Source organism: Dama dama, chromosome 8 (assembly GCF_033118175.1).
Source record: "Dama dama isolate Ldn47 chromosome 8, ASM3311817v1, whole genome shotgun sequence".
NCBI classification, from domain to species: Eukaryota; Metazoa; Chordata; class Mammalia; order Artiodactyla; family Cervidae; genus Dama; species Dama dama.
The window spans coordinates 21,545,908-21,568,220 of NC_083688.1; the positions used below are offsets into that span (position 1 = coordinate 21,545,908).

Consider the following 22,313-nt stretch of genomic DNA (forward strand, 5'->3'; position numbering starts at 1 on the left):
AAAGGAGCAGTGACCCCACAAGAGACTGACCCAGACTTGACTGTGAGTGTCCAGGAGTCTTGGGCAGAGGCGTGGGTCAGTGGTGGCCTGCTGCAAGGTGGTCTGCATTCTCCCAATGCAGACACACAAGAAGTCAGACTCTGGAAAACCTGACAAAGACAGACTGCACTGTCTACTTTAAGCCAGGGCAGGGCTAATCTGATCTTTGGAATAGGTCATTATTTATGGTCATATCTTATCTCTGAAGTGAAGTGTTGTAATCATCTTGACTCTGAACCAGGAGAATCGGGCCTCAGAACTGTTATCCTCAGCTGCTCTAAACTTGTTATTCTGATTGATTCAGTAAACACTTGTTAAGCAGCATTCCATAGACTTGACCCTAAAAGATCTGAAATAAATAACATAGTACAGTATTGAGGATTTACTAAGCATGGCCCCACCCATCAGAACAAGACCCAGTTTCCCCCTCACTAAGTCTCTCCCATCAGGAAGCTTCCATAAGCCTCTCTTCCTTTTCCATCAGAGGGCACACAGACTGAAAACCAAATCACAGAAAACTAATCAATCTGATCACAAGGACCACAGCCTTGTATAACTCAATGAAACTATGAGGAATGCTGTGTAGGGCCACGCAAGCCGGATGAGTCATGGTGGAGAGGTCTGACAGAATGTGGTCCCCTGGAGAAGGGAATGGCGAACCCCATGAACAATATGAAAAGGCAAAAAGATATGACATTGAAAAATGAACTCCCCAGGTCAGTAGGTGCCCAATATGCTACTGGAGGTCAGTGGAGAAATAGCTCCAGAAAGAATAAGAGACAGAGCCAATGCAAAAACAGCACCCAGTTGTGGATGTGACTGGTGATGGAAGCAAGGTCTGATGCTGTAAAGAGTAACATTGCATAGGAACCTGGAATGTTAGGTCTATGAATCAAGGCAAATTGGAAGTGGTCAAACAGGAGATGGCAAGAGGGAACATCAAAATTTTAGGAATCAGAAAACTAAAATGGACTAGAATGGGTGAATTTAACTCAGATTACCATTATATCTACTACTGTGGGCAGAAATCCCTTAGAAGAAATGGAGTAGCCATCATAGTCAACAACAGAGTCCAAAATGCAGTACTTGGATGCAATCTCAAAAACGACAAAATGATCTCTGTTCATTTCCAAGGCAAACGATTCAATATCACAGTAATCCAAGTCTATGTCCCGACTAGTAACACTGAAGAAGCTGAGGTCGAATGGTTCTATGAAGACCTACAAGACCTTCTGGACTAATACCCAGAAAAGATGTCCTTTTCATAATAGGGGACTGGAATGCAAAGGTAGGAAGTCAAGAAACACCTGGAGTAACAGGCAAATTTGGCCTTGGAGTACAAAATGAAGCAGGGCAAAGGCTAATAGAGTTTTTCCAAGAGAACACACTGGTCATAGCAAACACCCTCTTCCAACAACACAAGAGAAGACTCTACACATAGACATCACCAGATGGTCAATACTAAAATCAGACTGATTATATTCTTTGCAGCCAAAGATGGAGAAGCTCTATACAGTCAGCAAAAACAAGACCGGGAGCTGACTGTGGCTCAGATCATGAACTCCTTATTGCCAAATTCAGATTTAAATTGAAGAAAGTAGGGAAAACCTCTAGACCATTCAGGTATGACCTAAATCAAATCCCTTATGATTATACCATGGAAGTGACAAATAGATTCAAGGGCTTAGATCTGATAGACAGAGTGCCTAAAGAACTATGGACTGAGGTTTGTGATGTTGCACAGGAGGCAGTGATCAAGACCATTCTCAAGGAAAAGAAATGCAAAAAGGAAAAATGGTTGTCTGAGGAGGCCTTACAAATAGCTGTGAAAAGAAGAGAAGCAAAAGGCAAAGGAGAAAAGGAAAGATATACCCATTTGAATGTAGAGTTCCAAAGAATAGCAAGGAGAGACAAGGCCTTCCTCAGTGATCAGTGCAAAGAAATAGAGGAAAACAATAGAAGGGGAAAGAGTAAAGATATCTTCAAGAAAATTAGAGATACCAAGTGAACATTTCATGCAAAGATGGGCACAATAAAGGACAGAAATAGTATGGACCTAACAAAGCAGATATTAAGAAGAGGTGGCAAGAATACACAGAAGAACTATACAAAAAAGATTTTCATGACCCAGATGACCATGACGGTGTGATCACTCACCTAGAGCCAGACATCCTGGAATGCAAAGTCAAGTGGGCCTTAGGAAGCATCACTATGAACAAAGCTAGTGGAGGTGATGGAATTCCAGTTCAGCTATTTTAAATCCTAAAAGATGATGCTGTGAAAGTGCTGCACTCAATATGCCAGAAAACTTGGAAAACTCCGCAGTGGCCACAGGACTGGAAAAGGTCAGTTTTCATTCCAATCCCAAAGAAAGGCAATCCCAAAGAATGCTCAAACTACAGTACAATTACGCTCATCTCACACACTAGCAAAGTAATGCTCAAAATTCTCCAAGCCAGGCTTCAACAGTACATGAAATGTGAACTTCCAGATGTTCAAGCTGAATTTGAAAAAGGCAGAGGAACCAGCGATCAAATTGCCAATATCCTTTGGCTCATTGAAAAAGCAAGAGAGTTTCAGAAAAATATCTACTTCTGCTTTATTGACTATGCCAAAGCCTTTGACTGTGTGGATCACAGCATTCTGAAAGAGATGGGAATACCAGACCACCTGACCTGCCTCCTGAGAAATAAGTATGCAGGTCAAGAAGCAACAGTTAGAACTGGACATGGAACAACAGACTGGTTTCAAATCGGGAAAGGAGTACATCAAGGCTGTATATTTTCACCCTGCTTATTTAACTTATATGCAGAGTACATCATGTGACATGCCAGGAATGATGAAGCACAAGCTGGAATCAAGATTGACAGAAGAAATATCAATAAGCACAGATATGCAGATGACACTATCCTTATGGCAGAAAGCAAAGAAGAACTAAAGAGCCTCTTGATGAAAGTGAAAGGGGAGAGTGGAAAAGTTGGCTTAAAACTCAACATTCAGAAAACTAAGATCATGGTATCTGGTCCCATCACCTCATGACAAATAGATGAGGAAACATTGGATACAGTGACAGACCTTATTTTTTTGGGCTCCAAAATCACTGCAGATGGTGACTGCAACCATGAAATTAAAAGACACTTGCTCCTTAGAAGAAAAGTTATGACCAACCTAGACAGCCTTTAAAATGCAGAGACATTACTTTGCCAACAAAACTCTGTCTAGTCAAGGCTATGGTTTTACCAGGAGTCATGTATGGATATGAAAGTTGGACTATAAAGAAAGCTGAGCACCTAAGAATTGATGCTTTTGAACTGTGGTGTTGGAGAAGACTCTTGAGAGTCCCTTGGACAGCAAGGAGATCCAACCAATCCATCCTAAAGGAAATCAATCCTGAACATTTATTGGAAGGACTGATGCTGAAGCTGAAACTCCAATACTTTGGCCACCTGCTGTATAGAAATGTCATTTGAAAATACCCTGATGCTGGGAAAAATTGAAGGCAGGTGGAGAAAGGGATGACAGAGAATGAGATGGTTGTATGGTATCAACGACTTGATGGACATGAGTTTGAGTAAGCTCTGGGAGTTAGTGACGGACAGGGAAGCCTAGCGTGCTGCTGTCCATGGGATCACAGAGTCAGTCATGACTGAATAACTGAACTGAACTGAATACGCCAACGGAGCTTTCCTGGTGACTTAGACAGTCAGGAATCTCCCTGCAATGCAGGAAAGCCAGGTTCAAGCCCTGGGTTGTGAAATTCCCTGGAGAAGGGAATGGTTACCCACTCCAGTATTCTTGCCTGGAGAATCGCATGGGAAGAGGAGCCTGTCAGGCTACAGTCCAGGGGGTTGCAAAGAGTCAGACACGACTCAGTGACTAAGGACAGTATAGCAATCGAATACTCCACAATCAATGCCATGATCAGAACAGATACTTGGGAAGTTTGAGCTTATTGGTCTGTTGTGGAAGATGCCATCAGTAGCAACACCCATGGATAAAAATCCTCTTATGAATTTCAGACACTGAGACAAATGAGACCAAATCCAGAGTGTTACTGAAAGGGTGTTGGGTGAGACCAGAAAGAGGCAGGGTAGTTCTCTGGACTAGAATCAAAAGCCAGGACCAAGGGAAAGATGATTTGACTTACAAATAGTTTCATTCATGGGCCTCGGGGTACGTTTAGAAAAAGATCACACGCTGTAGTCAGACAACTCTATCTCTGTCTGAGCAGCCTGGTTTGACAGATGGCTTTTACACCAGGAAGCCCAGCAGTTTCTGATTCTGTCAACCTGGAAAGTGAAACCTAGGAATGTGGGCCTTCAGTGACAATTCTCCACGTCTCATCCCATCAAACCAACAAGAACATACACTAGAATACTACCCAGTGCCAAAACGATGAAGATTTCAAGGGCTTGTTTTCCACTTTCCTTGTGTTTCATTAGTGTGGTGCTAAATGGAGCTTTGAAGACTTCTAGAAAGCCTGCTGTGAACCACAAGTGCCACTTGTTACAAGAAAAAAAGGCTCGAAGCCTGCAAGTTGCAGTCATTTAAATGAGTCATTGAAAACACCACTGAAAAGCCATCACTGAGTCCTTTGAAAGAACAAAAACTGCTGGCAAGAAAGGACAGATCCTCTCAGAAAAAGATCCACACAAATTCAGAAAGAGTTAAGCAGGCATTCAAGAGACCTAGTATGTCAGCATTTTCTGGGCTTCTATCATCTTGTTTACTTTCAAAGTCTGACCCGAGAAATCTGGAAAACCACCAGCACTGTCTTAGTAGTAAAGAATCTGTCTGCAATGCAGAAGACCTAAGAGTCATAGGTTTGATCTATGGGTCGGAAAGATCTCCTGGAGGAGCGCATGATAACCTACTTCAGTATTCTTGCCTGGGAAATTCCAAGGACAGAGGAGCATAGTGGACTACAGTCCATAGGATCATAAAGAGTCAGACAGGCCTGAAGAGACAGCAGGCACACACATTGAGAAGGGCAGCGAGGTTGCTGAGGATCTGCTCTTCTCCAGGTTCTAAGCTATATGCTTTGCCAATGAGTTTTACCCCACTTTTTCTGCCCAATAATTTAGTAAAATGGATTATTTTTCTATCACTACAATAACAAGTTATCAAAAATACAGCAGCTTAAAAATCAGTACCCCTCTATTAACTCTTGGATCTATGCATCCGAAGTATGGACATGGCTGGGCTTCCTTCCTAGCTCAGTTGGTAAAGAATCTGCCTGCAATGCAGGAGACCCCAGGTTGATTCCTGGGTCGGGAAGATCCTCTGGAGAAGGGATAGGCTACCCACTCCAGTATTCTTGGGCTTCTCTTGTGGTTCAGCTGGTAAAGAATCTGTCTGCAACGTGGAAGACCTGGGTTTGATCCCTGGGTTGGGAAGATCCCCTGGAGAAGGGAAAGGCTACCCACTCCAATATTCTGGCCTGAAGAATTCCATGGACTGTAGAGTCTATGGGGTCATAAAGAGTCGGACATGACTGAGTGCCTTTCACTTTCACTGGGCATGGCCAGAATCCAGAAGGCTGGGATCTCTGCTCAGGGTCCCACTGACTGAAATCGAGGTGGCAGCCAGGCTACATTTTTGGAGATTCTAGAAGAAACTCTGCTTCTAAGGTGAGTATTGTTGTTGGCAGAATTCAGATTCTGTAGTTATAGGACTGAAGTCCCTGTTTCCTTGCTGGCTTTTAGCCAGAGACTACGCTCAGTTGATAGAGACTGCCAGCATTCCTTGACTTTAAAGACCCTAATGCTAGGAACGATTGAGGGCAGGAGGAGAAGAGGACGACAGAGGATGAGATGATTGGATGGCATCATTGACTCAATGGACATGAGTTTGAGCAAACTCTGGGAGACAGTGAAGGACTGGGAAGCCTGGCAACCTGCAGTCCATGGGATCGCAAAGACTCAGAAATGACTAGGTACTGAACAGCGACAAACAACAACACATTCCTTGCTACATGGCCCCCTTAATCTTAAGGCCACCAATGGTATGAGAGTTCCAGGGAATATTCAAGGTGAGTATACCAGGGAGTGGGGAATCCTGGATAAAAATCTTGGACAAGATTCTACCCACCGCCTAAGACCAATATTGCTATTCCGATAGTACAGATGAGAAAACTGTGTCTGTGAGAGAGAGTGTATTAAATGTTGGCAGCACAGATATGAAACCAATGTCTGTTTCCCTCTGAAGCCCATATTTTTCTAATATTTCATGCTGAGTCATAAAAGGCATAGTCTAATTTTTATAAATATCTTGTAAGGATCAGAAATCTGGGCTAGTCACTGAGAAAAAGTAAAACCGAATTTACGGCTGGCTCTGACTGGGGCTTATTCAAGTTCCCAAACTGGAATTCTGACCTGGGAAACTTGTAAATTCCCCAACATAAAAAGCACATTCAATTTGTTTCTCCTCTCCCCTCAAATGCCCATAGATTGCCTACAAAGCTGTATATTGGTACAAAATCAGATACAGGCATGTTTAAATTGTTAGCACTGAACAATGAAAGAGCAGCAAATATTCTTTGTAGGATAAAAACACATTATTAAAATGTGCTAAACTGTTTCTTCCAGAGTTAAACAACTAATTACACAGATGATGCTCACGTGGTTGTCATGCCAGATTTTCTGTTTTCCAGAAAAGATTCCTGTAAATCAGTGTTGAGAAACATGTATGCAAGTCAAGAAGCAACAGTTAGAACCAGACACAAGAGTCTGAGCAAGCTTCAGGAGATGGTGAAGGACAGGGGGGTTACAAAGAGTTGGACATGACTGAGCAACTGAACTACGACAACAAAAACAAATCAGTGCTTGCCTCATGGTGTAAATAGAGGGAAACAGTCTGAACTAGAGAATTGGAAACAAAATTGGTTGTAAGTAACATGAAGGAAGAACTCTCCATGTGGCAATAGTGGTAGAACCTGCCTGCCAATGCAGGAGACATAACAGATGCAGGTTTGATCCTTGGGTCGGGAAGATCCCCTGGAAGAGGGCAGGGCACCCCACTCCAGTGTTCTTGCCTGGAGAATCCCATGGACAGAGGAGCCTGTGGGCTTACAGTCCATGGGGTTGCAGAGTCGGACACGGCTCAAGTGACTGAGCACATATGAAGAACATGAAGGGAAAGACCATTTCTATTTTGTTCAGTGCTGGATCTCCCTACAACCAGGTAGACACTCAAAGAATTTGCAGAATAAATAAAGAAAAGAAAAGCAACATTGCTGAAGACTGTAATCTACTTTGGTAATCTTGAAAGAGGGATTTGCACTTTTTATTTTGTGAGGCAGTGACCCTATAATGAACTTAGTCTTCCTTTGGTTCTGGCTTAACCTCACAGTTCAAGATTTTGAGGACACGTTGTGATTCCAAATGTTTCTGTATGTATTCCAAATTTTGATTCATAGATATGACTCTAACAAATATATCTAGAAGGTAACATCAGAAACCAGGAGAACCATCCAAATTCATTGTCTTCTGAAGATAATCATGAAGCAATATAATAAATTAAGTGTTGAGATTTACTTGAAAGAAGAGTTTAAAACAAAAGAAAGTTAAGAACACTTAGTTTTGGAGGTGTGTGAGAAATGGTAAAGAGGGTTGAAAAGAACAGACTTCTAGTAAGTCCTGGGAATGGAATGTACAGCATGGTGACTACAGTTAATAATACTGTATTGCATACTTAAAAGTTGCTAAGAGAATAAATTCTAAAAGTTCTCATCACCAAAAAGTAGGTAATATGTGTGGTGATGGATGCTAACTAGACTTATCATGGTGATCATTATGCAACACATCCAAATATTGAATCAATATGTTGTACAGCTGAAACTAACATAATGCTTGCATGCTCAGTCGCTTCAGTTGTATCTGATTCTTTGCGACCTTATGGACTGTAGGCCACCAGGCTCCTCTGTCCATGGGATTCTCCAGGTAAGAATACTGGAATAGGCGGCCATGCCCTCCTCCAAAAGGTCTTCCCAACCCAGGAATCGAACCCATGTCTCTTAATATCTCCTGCATTGGCAGTCTGATTCTTTTCCACTAGCTCTACCTGGAAAGGACCAACTAACATAGTGGTATACTTTAATTATACTTCAAAAAAAGAATACTTAAGTTTTTTAATGGAGTCTAAAGTATAGAAATACTTGATTTAATAAAAATATGTTTTCTTCATTACACTAAACATATTCATGTCATGCTATTATGAAGAGTTTATTACAACTAGAGAATATTTCTCTGTTTATTTGGGTCATTGTGTAAAAATTTTAAGCCTAACATGTCAGGTATGTGTGTATGGTTTTTATTTTCCTGTCTTATGTATTTATTAATTTATTCAATTTTACTGGAGTGTAGTTGATTTACAATGTTGTGTTAATTTCAGGTGTACATCAAAGTGATTCAGTGATGCACATACATATATTCATTCTTTTTTGGATTCTTTTCTCATATAAGTTATCATAGAATATTGAGTAGAGTTCCTTGTGCTATATAGAGGTCCTTTTTGGTTATCTATCATACATATAGTAATGTATATATGTTCATCCCAAATTCAAGTTATCCCTCCCCCCACATACATTGCCCCTTCATTAACCACAGTTTGTTTCTGATGTCTGTAAGTCTGTTTCTGTCTGTAAACTATATGTCAATAAAATTGAAAAGATGGACAAATTCTTAGAAAGGTACAACCTTCCAAGATTGAAACAGGAAGAAATGGGAAATATGAACAGATCCATAACAGGTACTGAAATTGAAACAGTGATTTAAAAACTTCCAACTAACAAAAGTCCAGGTCCAGATGGCTTCACAGGTGAATTCTCTCAAACATTTAGAGAAGACTTAACACCTATCTTTCTAAAATTTTCCCCAAAAAATTGCAGAAGAAGGAACACTCCCAAGGTCATTCTGCGAGGCCACTATCACCCTGATGCCAAAACCAGAAGAAGATATTACAAAAAAAGAAAATTACAGACCAAAATGAGGGCTTCCCTAGTGGCTTAGATGGTAAAGAGTCTGCATGCAATGCAGGAGACAGAGGTTCAGGCCCTGGATCAGGAAGATCCCCTGGAGAAGAGAATGGCAACCCATTCCAGAATTCTTGCCTGGAGAATTCTATGGACAGAGGAGCCCAGGCTATGATACATGGGGTCACAAAGAGTTGGATATGACTGAGTGACTAACATTTTTATCATTGATGAACATACATGCAAAAATTTTCTGAAAAATACTAGCAAACTGAATCCAACAAAACATTAAAAGGATCATACCACGTGATCAAGTGGGACTTATCCAAGGAATACAAGAATTTATCAATATCTGCAAATCAGTGTGAGGCAACACATTAACAAACTGAAAAGCAAAAACCGTATGATCATCTCAATAAAAGCAAAAATTTTTTTTGATAAAATTCAACACCCATTAATAATAAAATCTCTTCAGAAAGTGGGCAAAGAGGAAACAAACCACTATATTTCTGCTATTTATTTTTAATATATGTGCTATGGGAAGATCCCCTGCAGAAGGGAAGGACGACCCACTCCAGTATTCTTGCCTAGAGAATCCCATGGACAGAGGAGCCTGGCAGGCTACAGTTCACGAGGTCGCAAAGAGTCAGACGCCACTGAAGAAATTTAGCATGCATGCACATGAAACCAAAATTTCGTGTTATTCTGGCACGTTAATAAGTCAGTTCAGTTCAGTTCAGTTAATAAGTGTAAGTACATGTTTAAAATCATATGAACTTACATTTGTATAGTGTTTTCTTTTTACCATGCACAGTTGTGGGCATTAGCCTACTGTATGGTCATGAGGCTGTGAGAGGGGCAGGGTATGATTAGTTTTCAGTGCTTCATCATCATTTTAAAGGTGAAAGAAACAGTCTCATTAGATCACTGTCTCAAAGTCAATATTTGCTTGTAGATTCTAAGCACAGTCTCTTTTGCCTGCACCACAGAGCATCTCTATGAATGACTCTATTAGGAAATGAAATACATGTTGAGCTGAACAATGGGAATGGAGAATGTGAGTTTGCACAATTACTGCTCTTTCCTGAAGTAGTAGTTGTCAGGTCTCTCATCCTTTCTAGTTAGCTCCTTTTACTTCGTCTAATCATTCCTCAAACTCAGCAGGTATTACGCTGAAGCAATAGAAAGAGCAATTAAAATATCTATTGCATATTTATGGTCAATTTATCTACTCTACTGTATACATTTTGAAATGTGTCATTATGAAAGATCTTAAAATAGAATTGCAAATATATATTTTCAGTATGACACAATTGCAATTTTTAAAAGCTAAATTATACTTTTCCTGGTATGTGATTTTTTTGTTTGTGTTCATCATTAAACTATTTCTTTCCTACTCTGAAAGCTGTTTTGCTACAAGGCCATTTCCTTTCTACTTTCATCCCCAGGGAAGTCATAATCCCTGACTTAAATAGAAGCTGGTTACCATGGAAATCATTCTAATGCCCCAGAATCAATATTTTGATTTTGCTGACATTTAATGTAAAAAGAAAAGACAAACTAAGATTTATAAAAGTCACTCTTCATCTTTGTTACAATTCTGATAGCTAGAAAAATTGTAAAAAAAAAAACACATGCTCCGTAATGAAGTCCAGTTAACTCACAATTACAAAGAGTTGAGGATTCATAAAAGAACAATCTACATAGTTATATAATTTTGGCTTTGAGTACACACATATGAATGCATGCATTTGGGCTCAAGATTTTTTTCCCATCTTTGAACTGAGCTCTGATTCTCTCCTGTTATTGAAGTCATACCTTGGTAAAAGAGATTTGAATATATCCAGTTCTGCAGTTGCCTTTTGATTAAGTGCTCCAAAGAGAAGCTGAAATTTGCATTGAAAAATCACTCTTCTATAAAAGTTGACCATTTCTGCACTGAATCTTAATAGTCCATCCGGTCCACTGACCATCCTCAAAGAGGCACTATAGCTGAAGGCTCTTTAACCACCCTAGAAGTCCTTTAGAAGAGAGATGTTGAACTTCAACTTCGTGTTTAATAAGCCTTACCGATCATAAGGTAGTTTTCCAAGTCTGAGATAAGCCTTTGCTACTGCTTTAATTTACTCACTGTCTTCTCTTCTGCCTCAGAACTAATAAAGATAACAGATTTCCTGTCTTCTCTTTGATAATGAGCTATTTAGAGCCTTAGATCTTGAGATGGTGAAGGGATCTGAGAGACTTATGAGTTTCTCTATCTCAGGATTTAGCTACCTGAAGCATCTCAAGTGAATGGTAATCAGTTCTGTCTTTAAGACAATTGAATCACCACTCAAATGTTTCTTCTGTGGGACAATCATAATTTTCCACATGACCACTTTGAAGACCTCAAGCTCCCCTCCCCAGGGAGGGGACTATTTTGAGGTGTGTATGTTACACTGCTTTCAAGTGTTTCCAGCAGCGTTACCTAGCCTTATAGCACATCCTTTACTGGCCGCTCACCTTGTCTGATTCCTTTTCGCCTCCCCTTCCGATGGTTCTTTTATCCCCCTTTATTCTTGAATCATTTTAGATTACACTCAGGCCCTCATCATTCAGACACCATTGTTCTAAATGATAATCTGCTTTTGAAAACAATGCAATGTAATTGATTATGTAGTTTTCTGGCAGTACAAGTAAGAAGATGTGACTTCTGGAAATAACCTCATAGACTATAAAGAGAAATGAAAGGCATCAGGTATCAATATCAGGGAAAACTTAAGAACAATATTTAAAATTTACAGAACGCAGATCTCTAGAGTCTTTTAGTTTATTAACAAGTAAATTAAACACTATCTCTAAAACATCAGTATGTTACAAGTTGTAGGGCATACTGATAACCTTGAATCATGAGAAAAAAAGACTCAGAATTCAAATCTGTTTCAAGGTAGAGGAACAAAAGAGTTACACAAACAGACAAACCCCCCCCCCCCCCACACACACACACACAACCCTTCATTGCAGTGTGATTGATTACAGCAGAACAGACTGGAACCAATCTGGTGTGTTGAGTATTAGTCGCTCAGTCATGTCTGACTCTGAGGTCCCATGGGCTGTAGCCTGCCAGGCTCCTATGTCCATGGAATTCTTCAGGCAAGAATACTGGAGTGGGTTGCCATTCCCTCCTCCAGGGGATCTTCCTGACCCAGGGATTGAACCTGGGTCTCCTGCACTGCAGGTGGGTTCTTTACCAGCTGAGCCACCAGGGAAGCCCAACTAAGACTTCATCAAAGAGATAACAATTGCATAAAGTACCATGAAGTGCACGCCCTTCCTTAAAAATGGTGTTTCCCAACAAACAGAATGCCATGGACAATAATCACAAGAAAACAAGTGAAAATATAAAGCACAAAACTATGCACTAGGATTTCAATTTCATAAATATGCACAAATGCATATTATCCACACATATAATCTCACACACATACCCATAATTGTGACTATTTCTGACTGTATATGAAGTAGGAAAAACTGAGATTAACTGGAGATTTTCCCTGAAGAAAGTATGGATTAGCTCAATCTCCAGGCATTTATTTGTATTCTTCAGTATTCTCTGAGGCTTTTGCTTTTTGGCTAAATATGCCCTTGGACACTGATACAGGTGAAAGGAGAGATGAAAATATTAGAAGAGATGGAATACGCCTCATGGGTAACCATACCGTAGGCTAGGTTTACGTTTCTGTGGGAGGATTAGACCACAAGATGAGGGAGCTTTTGTGAAGGACTGGAGAGCCTCAGTGGCAAAGAAACCTTCCCAGTTAAGGAAGGGACCAGCTGGTGTCCAGTGTTTGTTGCAAGCTACTGGGAAACTTGGAATACCAGGTGCTCAGGTGAGCCATTGGGGAAGAATGTCAGGGAGAGACAGGGTAAGAGAAAGACCATGGGACCTGGGGGAGACGTGCTCTCAAGCCAGTCACAAGTCCAGTCAGCACTGGACGCCCCGAAGCATCTTCCACAGCTGACACACAGCCATCTGAATGCACCTGTATCAAAACTCCCTTGGGACTACTTGCCCTCCAAGGGACTCTCAGGAAAATTTCAGGAAAGCTGAAACTGATTTATTCAAGCAAGGCTAAAGTACCAGTGAGATCTGGGGTTAATCTGACCTAATTTATAATTATAGACCAACAAAGAGACTAAGATATATTTGATTTATGTACTTCATGGCTGAGAAAAAAAAAAAAAAACATAGATGTGGTAAAAAACAGAAGACAGGGATTGAAGTAGAGGCTACAAATGTACATACATGCATGCATAAATTCAAATTCATTGGAAGTACACCAAAATGATTAAGAAATGATTATTTCTAAAGACGACTACGATTTTTCTTTTTTATATTTTCTGGCATTACAAAGCCCCCCCTCATGATTTCATGATGCGTGCAGTGGTGCTAAGTTGCTCAGTGCAACCCTATGGACTGCAGTCTGCCAGGCTCCTCTGTCCAGGGGATTCTCCAGGCACGAATACTGGAGTGAGTTGCCTTTCTCTCCTCTAGGGGATCTTCCCCACCCAGGCAGCCAACCTATCTCTCACCTCTTCTACACTGGCAGGCGAGTTCTTTACCACTAGCACCACCTGGGAATCTCATGATAGGTCTATAATTATACAAGTAACAGGAATAAAAGCAAAAAAAATAAATACAGATTTTAGATGTACTGCTAGGCAAAATAATTTCCTAATGATTCAAAGCCCCTTAAAGGGGGCTAGAAAACTCACACCCTTTTTTGGTGACATAAATTAAATATATTGTGGGGGGGTGTCATTTGGCAACACTCCAATGAACAGCCACACACCACCCCCTCCCACCCCTATTCTTCTTTTTTAAGATTTAAGGTGTTGAAGAGACAAGATCATGTGACCCAGGGAGGAAGGCAGATGCTGGTGGGTATGCGGATCCGGACACTTGTGTGAAGCCTCATTCTAGGTGAAATGGGCCTGGCCGGTTTTACCTTCGGTCCGCTCGGGGCCTTTCCCGCTCTTGCTGGCCGCCGTACTGTTGACCGTCTCAGATGACGTGCTCAGCTTGGTACTGGGGTCCCGCTTGGGCTTGGGGGGTGGTTGTCTCCGGGAGGCACAGCTGCTGTCGTCGTCTGTGCCCCCGACAGAATGCAGCGACTGCGACCTGACCGAGAAGCCACTGGAGCAAGGATGGGGCAGCCGGTCCTGGGGCGCGGGCATCGTCATGAATCCCATGCGGAAATGCTTGCCCACGTAGGTTCCTTCGTGGCCTCGCCCCACTTCTCCACCTATGCTGTAAAAGACGAAACCGGCGCCAGGTGAGCCAAGATGGGCAACGTCATGGGCACAAGTATGTCTGTAACTGATGACAGTTCACATTTTAACTTGAGACTGGTAAAGAAACATTTCCAACAGCGTGAAAATGTTCTATACTTTTGCATTCAATATGATATTAAAGGGATATGATTTGACCGTAATCAGAAATTCTGCTATACTGGTATCCAGATACTCATAAATTAGTATTCTAAATAAACAAACAAAAAAAGCCTAAAACTACCACATAGAACATTTCATCTTCAATCCTCTTTCTTTACTTTCAGGTAAATCTTGTTAGATGCTTACTCCTTGGAAAAAAGTTATGACTAACCTAGACAGCATATTAAAAAACAGAGACATTACTTTGCCAACAAAGGTCCATCTAGTCAAGGCTGTGGTTCTTCTGGTCGTTATGTATGGATGTGAGACTTGGACTATAAAGAAAGTTAAGCACCGAAGAATTGATGCTTTTGAACTATGGTGTTGGAGAAGACTCTTAAGAGTCCCTTGGACTGCAAGGAGATCCAACCAGTCCATCCTAAAGGAGATCAGTCCTGGGTGTTTATTGGAAGGACTGATGTTGAAGCTGAAACTCCAGTGTTTTGGCCACTTGATGCCAAGAGCTGACTCATTTGAAAAGATCCTGATCCTGGGAAAGATTGAGGGCAGGAGGAGAAGGGGACGACAGAGTATGAGATGGTTGGATGGCATCACCAACCCAATGGACATGAGTTTGGATAAACTCTAGGAGTTGGTGATGGATAGGGAGGCCTGTCGCAAACAGTTGGACATGACTGAGTGATTTTCACTCACTTCACTTATACGTACTAGTACATATATGTCATAGACCACCCTTTGACACATGACTGAGGCAGCATTTGAAACTCTTTTCAACTTCACAAGATCATCCCTACTTTTACCTAATTAGCATAGAGGGTAAAACAAAACAAACAGCAACGACAAAGGGGGTTCTGTTATGAATACAAGGGGGGAGACAGACAGGAAGGGGTGAGGAAGTGAAGGAAGGAAGGACGGAAGAAAGGAAGAAAGAAAGAAAGGATGGGGAAATACTTGCTTAAATCAGTAAAATAATGGTCAGTCTCTCTTCAGTTTCCAGAATCCGTTGGTTACACTAGTAACTTAGTTCTACTGATAAATTAGTAGAGCAGCCGGGAGTGGCTGAGAGGAGCTACCCCACGTCCAAGGTTAGGGGCGGTGGCTGCACTTTGCTGGAGCAGCCTTGAAGAGATACCCCAAGTCCAAGGTAAGAGAAATCCAAGTAAGACGGTAGGTGCTGAGAGAGGGCATCAGAGGGCAGACAGACTGAAACCACAATCACAGACAACTAGCCAATCTGAGCATATGGACCATAGCTTGTCTGACTCAGTGAAACTAAGCCATGCCGTGTGGGGCCACCCAAGACGGACGGGTCATGGTGGAGAGGTCTGACAGAATGCGGTCCCCTGGAGAAGGGAATGGCAAACCACTTCAGTATTCTTGCCTTGAGAACCCCGTGAGCAGCATGAAAAGGCAAAAAGATAAGACACTGAAAGATGAACTCCCCAGGTCAGTAGGTGCCCAATAGGCTACTGGAGATCAGTGGAGAAATAACTCCAGAAAGAATGAAGGGATGGAGCCAAAGCAAAAACAACAGCCAGTTGTGGATGGGACTGATGTTAGAAGCAAGGTTAAATGCTGTAAAGAGCAATATTGCAGGGGAACCTGGAATGTTAGGTCCATGAGTCAAGGCAAATTGGAAGTGGTCAAACAGATGGCAAGAGTCAACTTTGACATTCTAGGAATCAGTGAACTAAGATGGACTGGAATGAGTGAATTTAACTCAGATGACCATTATATCTACTACTGTGGGCAGGAATCCCTTAGAAGAAATGGAGTAGCCATCATACTCAACAAAACAGTCTGAAATGCAGTACTTGGATGCAATCTCAAAAACGACAGAATGATCTCTGTTCGTTTCCAAGGCAAACGATTCAATATCACGGTAATTCAAGTCTATGCCCTGACCAGTAATGCTGAAGAAGCTGAAGTTGAACAGTTCTGTGAAGACCTACAAGAGCTTTTAAAACTAACACCCAAAAAAGATGTCCTTTTCATTATAGGGGACTGGAATGCAAAAAAGTAGGAAGTCAAGTGATACCTGGAGTAACAGGCAAATTTGGCCTTGGAGTACAGAATGAAGCAGGGCAAAGCTAACAGAGTTTTGCCAAGAGAACGCACTGGTCAAAGCAAACACCCTCTTCCAACAACAGAAGAGAAGACTCTACACATGGACATCACCAGATGGTCAACACCGAAATCAGATTGATTATATTCTTTGCAGCCAAAGATGGAGAAGCTGTATACAGTCAGCAAAAACAAGACCAGGAGCTGACTGTGGCTCAGATCATGAACTCCTTTTTGCCAAATTGAGACTTAAATTGAAGAAAGTGGGGGAAACCACTAGACCATTCAGGTATGACCTAAATCAAATCACTTATGATTATACAGTGGAAGTGAGAAATAGATTTAAGGGACTAGATCTGATAGACAGAGTGCCTGACGAACTATGGATGGAGGTTCATGACATTGTACAGGAGACAGGGATCAAGACCATCCCCAAGAAAAAGAAATGCAAAAAAGCAAAATGACTGTCTGAGGAGGCCTTACCAATAGCTGTGAAAAGAAGAGAAGTGAAAAGCAAAGGAGAAAAGGAAAGATATACCCGTTTGAATGCAGAGTTCCAAAGAATAGCAAGGAGAGATAAGAAAGCCTTCCTCAGGATCAATACAAAGAAATAGAGGAAAACAATAGAATAGAGTAGAGATCTCTTCAAGAAAATTAGAGATACGAAGGGAATATTTCATGAAAAGATGGGCTCAATAAATGACAGGATTAGTATGGACCTAACAGAAGCAGAGGATATTAAGGAGAGGTAGCAAGAATACACAGAGCTATACAAAAAAGATCTTCACAACCCAGATAATCACGATGGTGTGATCACTCACCTAGAGCCAGACATCCTGGAATGTGGAGTCAAGCGGGCCTTAGGAAGTATCACTACGAACAAAGCAAGTGGAGGTGATGGAATTCCAGCTCAGCTATTTCAAATCCTGAAAGATGCTGCTGTGAAAGTGCTGCACTCAATATGTCAGCAAATTTGGAAAGCTCAGCAGTGGCCACAGGACTGGAAAAGATCAGTTTTCATTCCAACCCCAAAGAAAGGCAATGCCAAAGAATGCTGAAACTACTGCACAATTGCACTCATCTCACATGCTAGTAAAGTAATGCTCACAATTCTCCAAGCCAGGCTTCAGCAATATGTGAACTGTCAACTTCCAGATGTTCAAGCTGGTTTTAGAAAAGGCAGAGGAACTAGAGATCAAATTGCCAACATTCACTGGATCATTGAAAAAGCAAGAGAGTTCCAGAAAAACAGCTATTTCGGCTTTATTGACTATGCCAAAGTCTTTGACTGTGTGGGTCACAATAAACTGTGGAAAATTCTGAAAGAGATGGAAATACCAGACCACCTGACCTGCCTCTAGAGAAACCTGTATGCAGGTCAGGAAGCAACAGTTAGAACTGGACATGGAACAACAGACTGGTTCCAAATAGGAAAAGGAGTACGTCAAGGCTGTATATTGTCACCCTGCTTATTTAACTTATATGCAGAGTACATCATGAGAAACGCTGGGCTGGAAGAAGCACAAGCTGGAATCAAGATTGCCGGGAGAAATATCAATAATCTCAGATATGCAGATGACACCACCCTTCTGGCAGAACGTGAAGAAGAACTAAAGAGCCTCTTGATGAAAGTGAAAGAGGAGAGTGAAAAAGTTGGCTTAAAGCTCAACATTCAGAAAACTAAGATCATGGCATCTGGTCCCATCACTTCATGGGAAATAGATGGGGAGACAGTGGAAACAGTGTCGGACTTTAATTTTTTGGGCTCCAAAATCACTGCAGATGGTGACTGCAGCCATGAAATTAAAAGATGCTTACTCCTTGGAAGGAAAGTTATGACCAACCTAGACAACATATTAAAAAGCAGAGACATTACTTTGCCAACAAAGGTCTGTCTGGTCAAGGCTATGGTTTTTCCAGTGGTCATGTATGGATGTGACAGTTGGACTGTGAGGAAAGCTGAGAGCCAAAGAATTGGTGCTTTTGAACTGTGGTGTTGGAGAAGACTCTTGAGAGTCCTTTGGACTGCAAGGAGATCCAACCAGTCCATCCTAAAGGAGATCAGCCCTGGGTGTTCATTGGAAGGACTGATGCTGAAGCTGAAACTCCAATACTTTGGCCACCTCATGGGAAGAGTTGACTCATTGGAAAAGACTCTGACACTGGGAGGGATTGGGGGCAGGAGGAGAAGGGGCCGACAGAGGATGAGATGGCTGGATGGCATCACTGACTCGATGGGCATTTATTTGAGTAAACTCCGGGAGATGGTGATGGACAGGGAGGCCTGGCTTGCTGTGATTCATGGGGTTGCAAAGAGTCGGACACGGCTGAGCGACTGAACTGAACTGTTGAAGTATAAAAAGTATGTTTGAGCATATGAATTTTGGAAGCCTCCTGAATCTACCTTTCCAAACATAAGCTTTTTTATGCCTTTTAAAAATTTATTTATTTAAATTTCTTTTAGTTATTCATTTATTCTGGTTGTGCCATGCGGCATGCAGAATCTTATTTCTCTCACCAGGAATCAAGCCCATGTTCCTCGCAGTGGAAGTTGGAATCTCAACCATTGGACCACGAGGGAAGTCCTAATTTTAATTTTATTTGTCTCTTCATTGTATCTTTCATGACTCCAAGATTTGTCATACATTTTAATTCCAGTAGGAACAATTATGGTAAATGAGCCTTTTTTCCATCTTCAGTGAAGCAGTTATGACAGTTTTATGACCCTTGAGAACAGAGCCAGAAAGGATTCAACTAGTGCATGTGACTCTGATGCTGGCATTTCATTCTGATCACAATTTGCTATTCAATCAAAAATGTTTTTTATATTTATTTCATATTTTTCTAAGTATTTTGAGTTGATAGACACTAGACATACTGTCTTTGCAAAACAAAATAAAGGAATTTCAGTGGACTGTCCAGAGCAGTTGATATCTAGAAACATGAATGAAATCAAGCAAATGATTAGGTGGAAGTGTTCACATCATAGTGGTCAGTCTCCTAAATCCATTCAGTGTCCTCAGGCATTTGTGCTTTCTTCTAGAACGTCAGTCAAAAAATAAGCGAGAATAAAATCAAATGGAACAGTTTGTGAAAAATCAGTAAGAATTTAAGGCGGAAGTGGTAGAGGGTGGATCAGGGTGTGATGGAATGGGAAGGTTTATCACTGATTTATGATGATTGTGACCTTAATCTTTCTCATGGAAGATGAAACATTTGATCTCATCTATCTTTGCCTCAATCATTCTATGTGTCTTTTCCTTACTTCCACTGCCATACCACTGAACAAAAGGTACTTTGAGGACTTATTTAGACAGTCATTCCCAGGAACATATCCACGTGAGGGGATTTATGCATGTGTTAATGCACACAGGCAATTATGAGAGTGTTACTAGGAATAATTGTATCAGCAATTTCTCTGTTACTTTTGACCTAAATAGCTCAAAACCTAAATATGTACCTTGTCCAGACAGATAATTAGCTCTGTTGCTTCATTTCAAAATTACCTTTTTCAGCATAATACAATTTTCACTAACTCTCTATCCTTTTGTTCGTATATGTCATGTATACACACATAGACACACATGCATACACACAAATACACATACACACTAACAACTTTTCCAAAGAGAAATTCAGTGTATGCTTTAAACAATGGTAGGTCTCAGGTCAAATTTCATTTGACCAGGCTGTAAATGCAGGATGAAGATATGGGCTAAGATAAGTCTGATACAAAGGCCATTACCCAAGGCTAAAGTTGAGCAATAACAGTTATGGTACATTTAGGTTCAAGAGACCAGCAAAGATAATTAGCCTAAAGCAAACTGAAAACTATGGAATATAACATACAACTAACTCCTGAATATATGAGAGCACTTTGTGTAGTTTTTAAGATATGCAAATCTCTGGACCCATACTAATGACAACTACTGAATCATATTTGTTGAATCAGTATCTCTGTAGCCAATGAACCAAATTCTGTAGCCAATAATTTCTTAAAAACTATATCCAGATGTCTCTGTGTAGTCAATCCAGAGAACCCCAGCAATATTAAGAACAACACTTAGAGATATTTATGACAGATGTCTGTTAGTTAGAAACAGGGAGGGAGACACAGGTATGAGAAATCAAGCAAAGGAGACTTGCCAGAGACCAGGGAAAATATCACAGATAAGACAAGGTACCATGCATTTGTAAGATCTCATTAGGTTATCCTGAAGTAACAAATAATCCCCAGTTCTTAGTTATTTTTAACAACACAGGTTTATTTTTTGCTTGTATTCATTAGGTTGGCTATGCATCAGCTGTGGCTCTACTCCACATGTCTTCTTCATTCTAGGAACTAACCCCTACTGGAATATGTTCTCATGGCAGAAAGAGAAAAACACCGAACCACACAGTTGGGCTCCAAAATCACTGCAGATGGTGACTGCAGCCATGAAATTAAGACCCTTGCCCCTTGGAAGAAAAGTTATGACCAACCTAGGCAGCATATTGCGAAACAGATACATTACTTTGCCAACAAAGGTCCGTCTAGTCAAAGCTATGGTTTTTCCAGTAGTCATGTATGGATGTGAGAGTTGGACTATAAAGAACACTGAGTGCCAAAAAATTGATGTTTTTTGAACTGTGGTGTTGGAGAAGACTCTTGAGAGTCCCTTGGACTGCAAGGAGATCAAACCAGTCCATCCTAAAGGAAATCAGTCCTGAATATTCATTGGAAGGACTGTTGCTGAAGCTGAAATTCCAATACTTTGGCTACCTGATGCGAAGAACTGACTCATTTGAAAAGACCCTGATGCTGGGAAAGAGTGAAGGCGGGAGCAGAAGGGGAGGAGAGAGGATGAGATGGTTGGATGGCATCACCAACTCAATGGACGTGAGTTTGAGTAAACTCTGGGAGTTGGAGATTGACAAGGAGGCCTGGCGTGCTGCAGTCCATGGGGTGGCAAAGAGTCGGACACGACTGAGTAGCTGAACTGAACTGAACCACACAGTGTCTCTCAAAGCTTGTGCTCAGATGGGGTATATATCATAAACTCACATTCATGGGCTAAAACCAGTCTTATGGACAAGCTTGATGTTGATGGGGTGAGGACTGAATCTCTCCAACAGGAAAACACTGCAAATTACATGACCACCCATGAGGACATATAATCCTCTCTGAGGTAGAGGGCCAAGCACTGGTACAGCACCTGTGGTGTATGCTTCTGAGATCTGTCTTCAAGAGGAGACTTGACATTAGGAATTAAGGTAGCTGACAACCAGCCCATTGAGGGATTTTGTGCTTCTTACCCCCATATTTCTGGTCTCTACTGAGTTAGAAGTCGTGGTCTCCAAAGAAGGCACAGTCTTTCTAGACGACACAGCAAGGATCTCATGGAACATCAAAGCTGCCTCCTAAGTAATTTGAGCTCTCTTTGTATACTGGCCAGCAGGCAAGAAGACACGTATCCATTACGGAAGAGATCATGGACCCTAATCATTATGAGAAAGAGCACCTATTCTTACAATATGGGGCTGAGAGAGAAATGTGTGGGACATCTCTGGATACTCCCTTGCCCAGTATGGCTTTGAAAGGTTACATGCAGCAACCTAGCAAGAGAAGGTTTTGTTTACCAGACATCCCAACCTCTCATTAAATTAGTCTCACTACTAAGTGAGTGACAGAGGCCGGTAGAGGTATTAGCTCAGTGTGAGAGTGAGGTGAATTTAGAATAAGTGTGAGAGGAGGGAGGTAATGAGAATTAATTGCAGCCCCTATATGAACTGAATGGGGTTCCCAGGTGGCACTGGTAGTAAAGAA

General features: G+C 41.3%; 1 protein-coding gene across 1 annotated transcript in view; it reads right to left on the reverse strand.

Annotated features, from left to right (window-relative positions):
* The window catches only part of NYAP2 (neuronal tyrosine-phosphorylated phosphoinositide-3-kinase adaptor 2), a 288,785-nt gene that overhangs the window by 155,237 nt on the left and 111,235 nt on the right, over positions 1–22,313 (reverse strand). Inside the window, exon 2 of the mRNA XM_061147893.1 lies at positions 13,999–14,300. Coding sequence (XP_061003876.1) covers positions 13,999–14,300 — 302 coding nt within the window. The remainder of the gene's footprint in view (positions 1–13,998; positions 14,301–22,313) is intronic.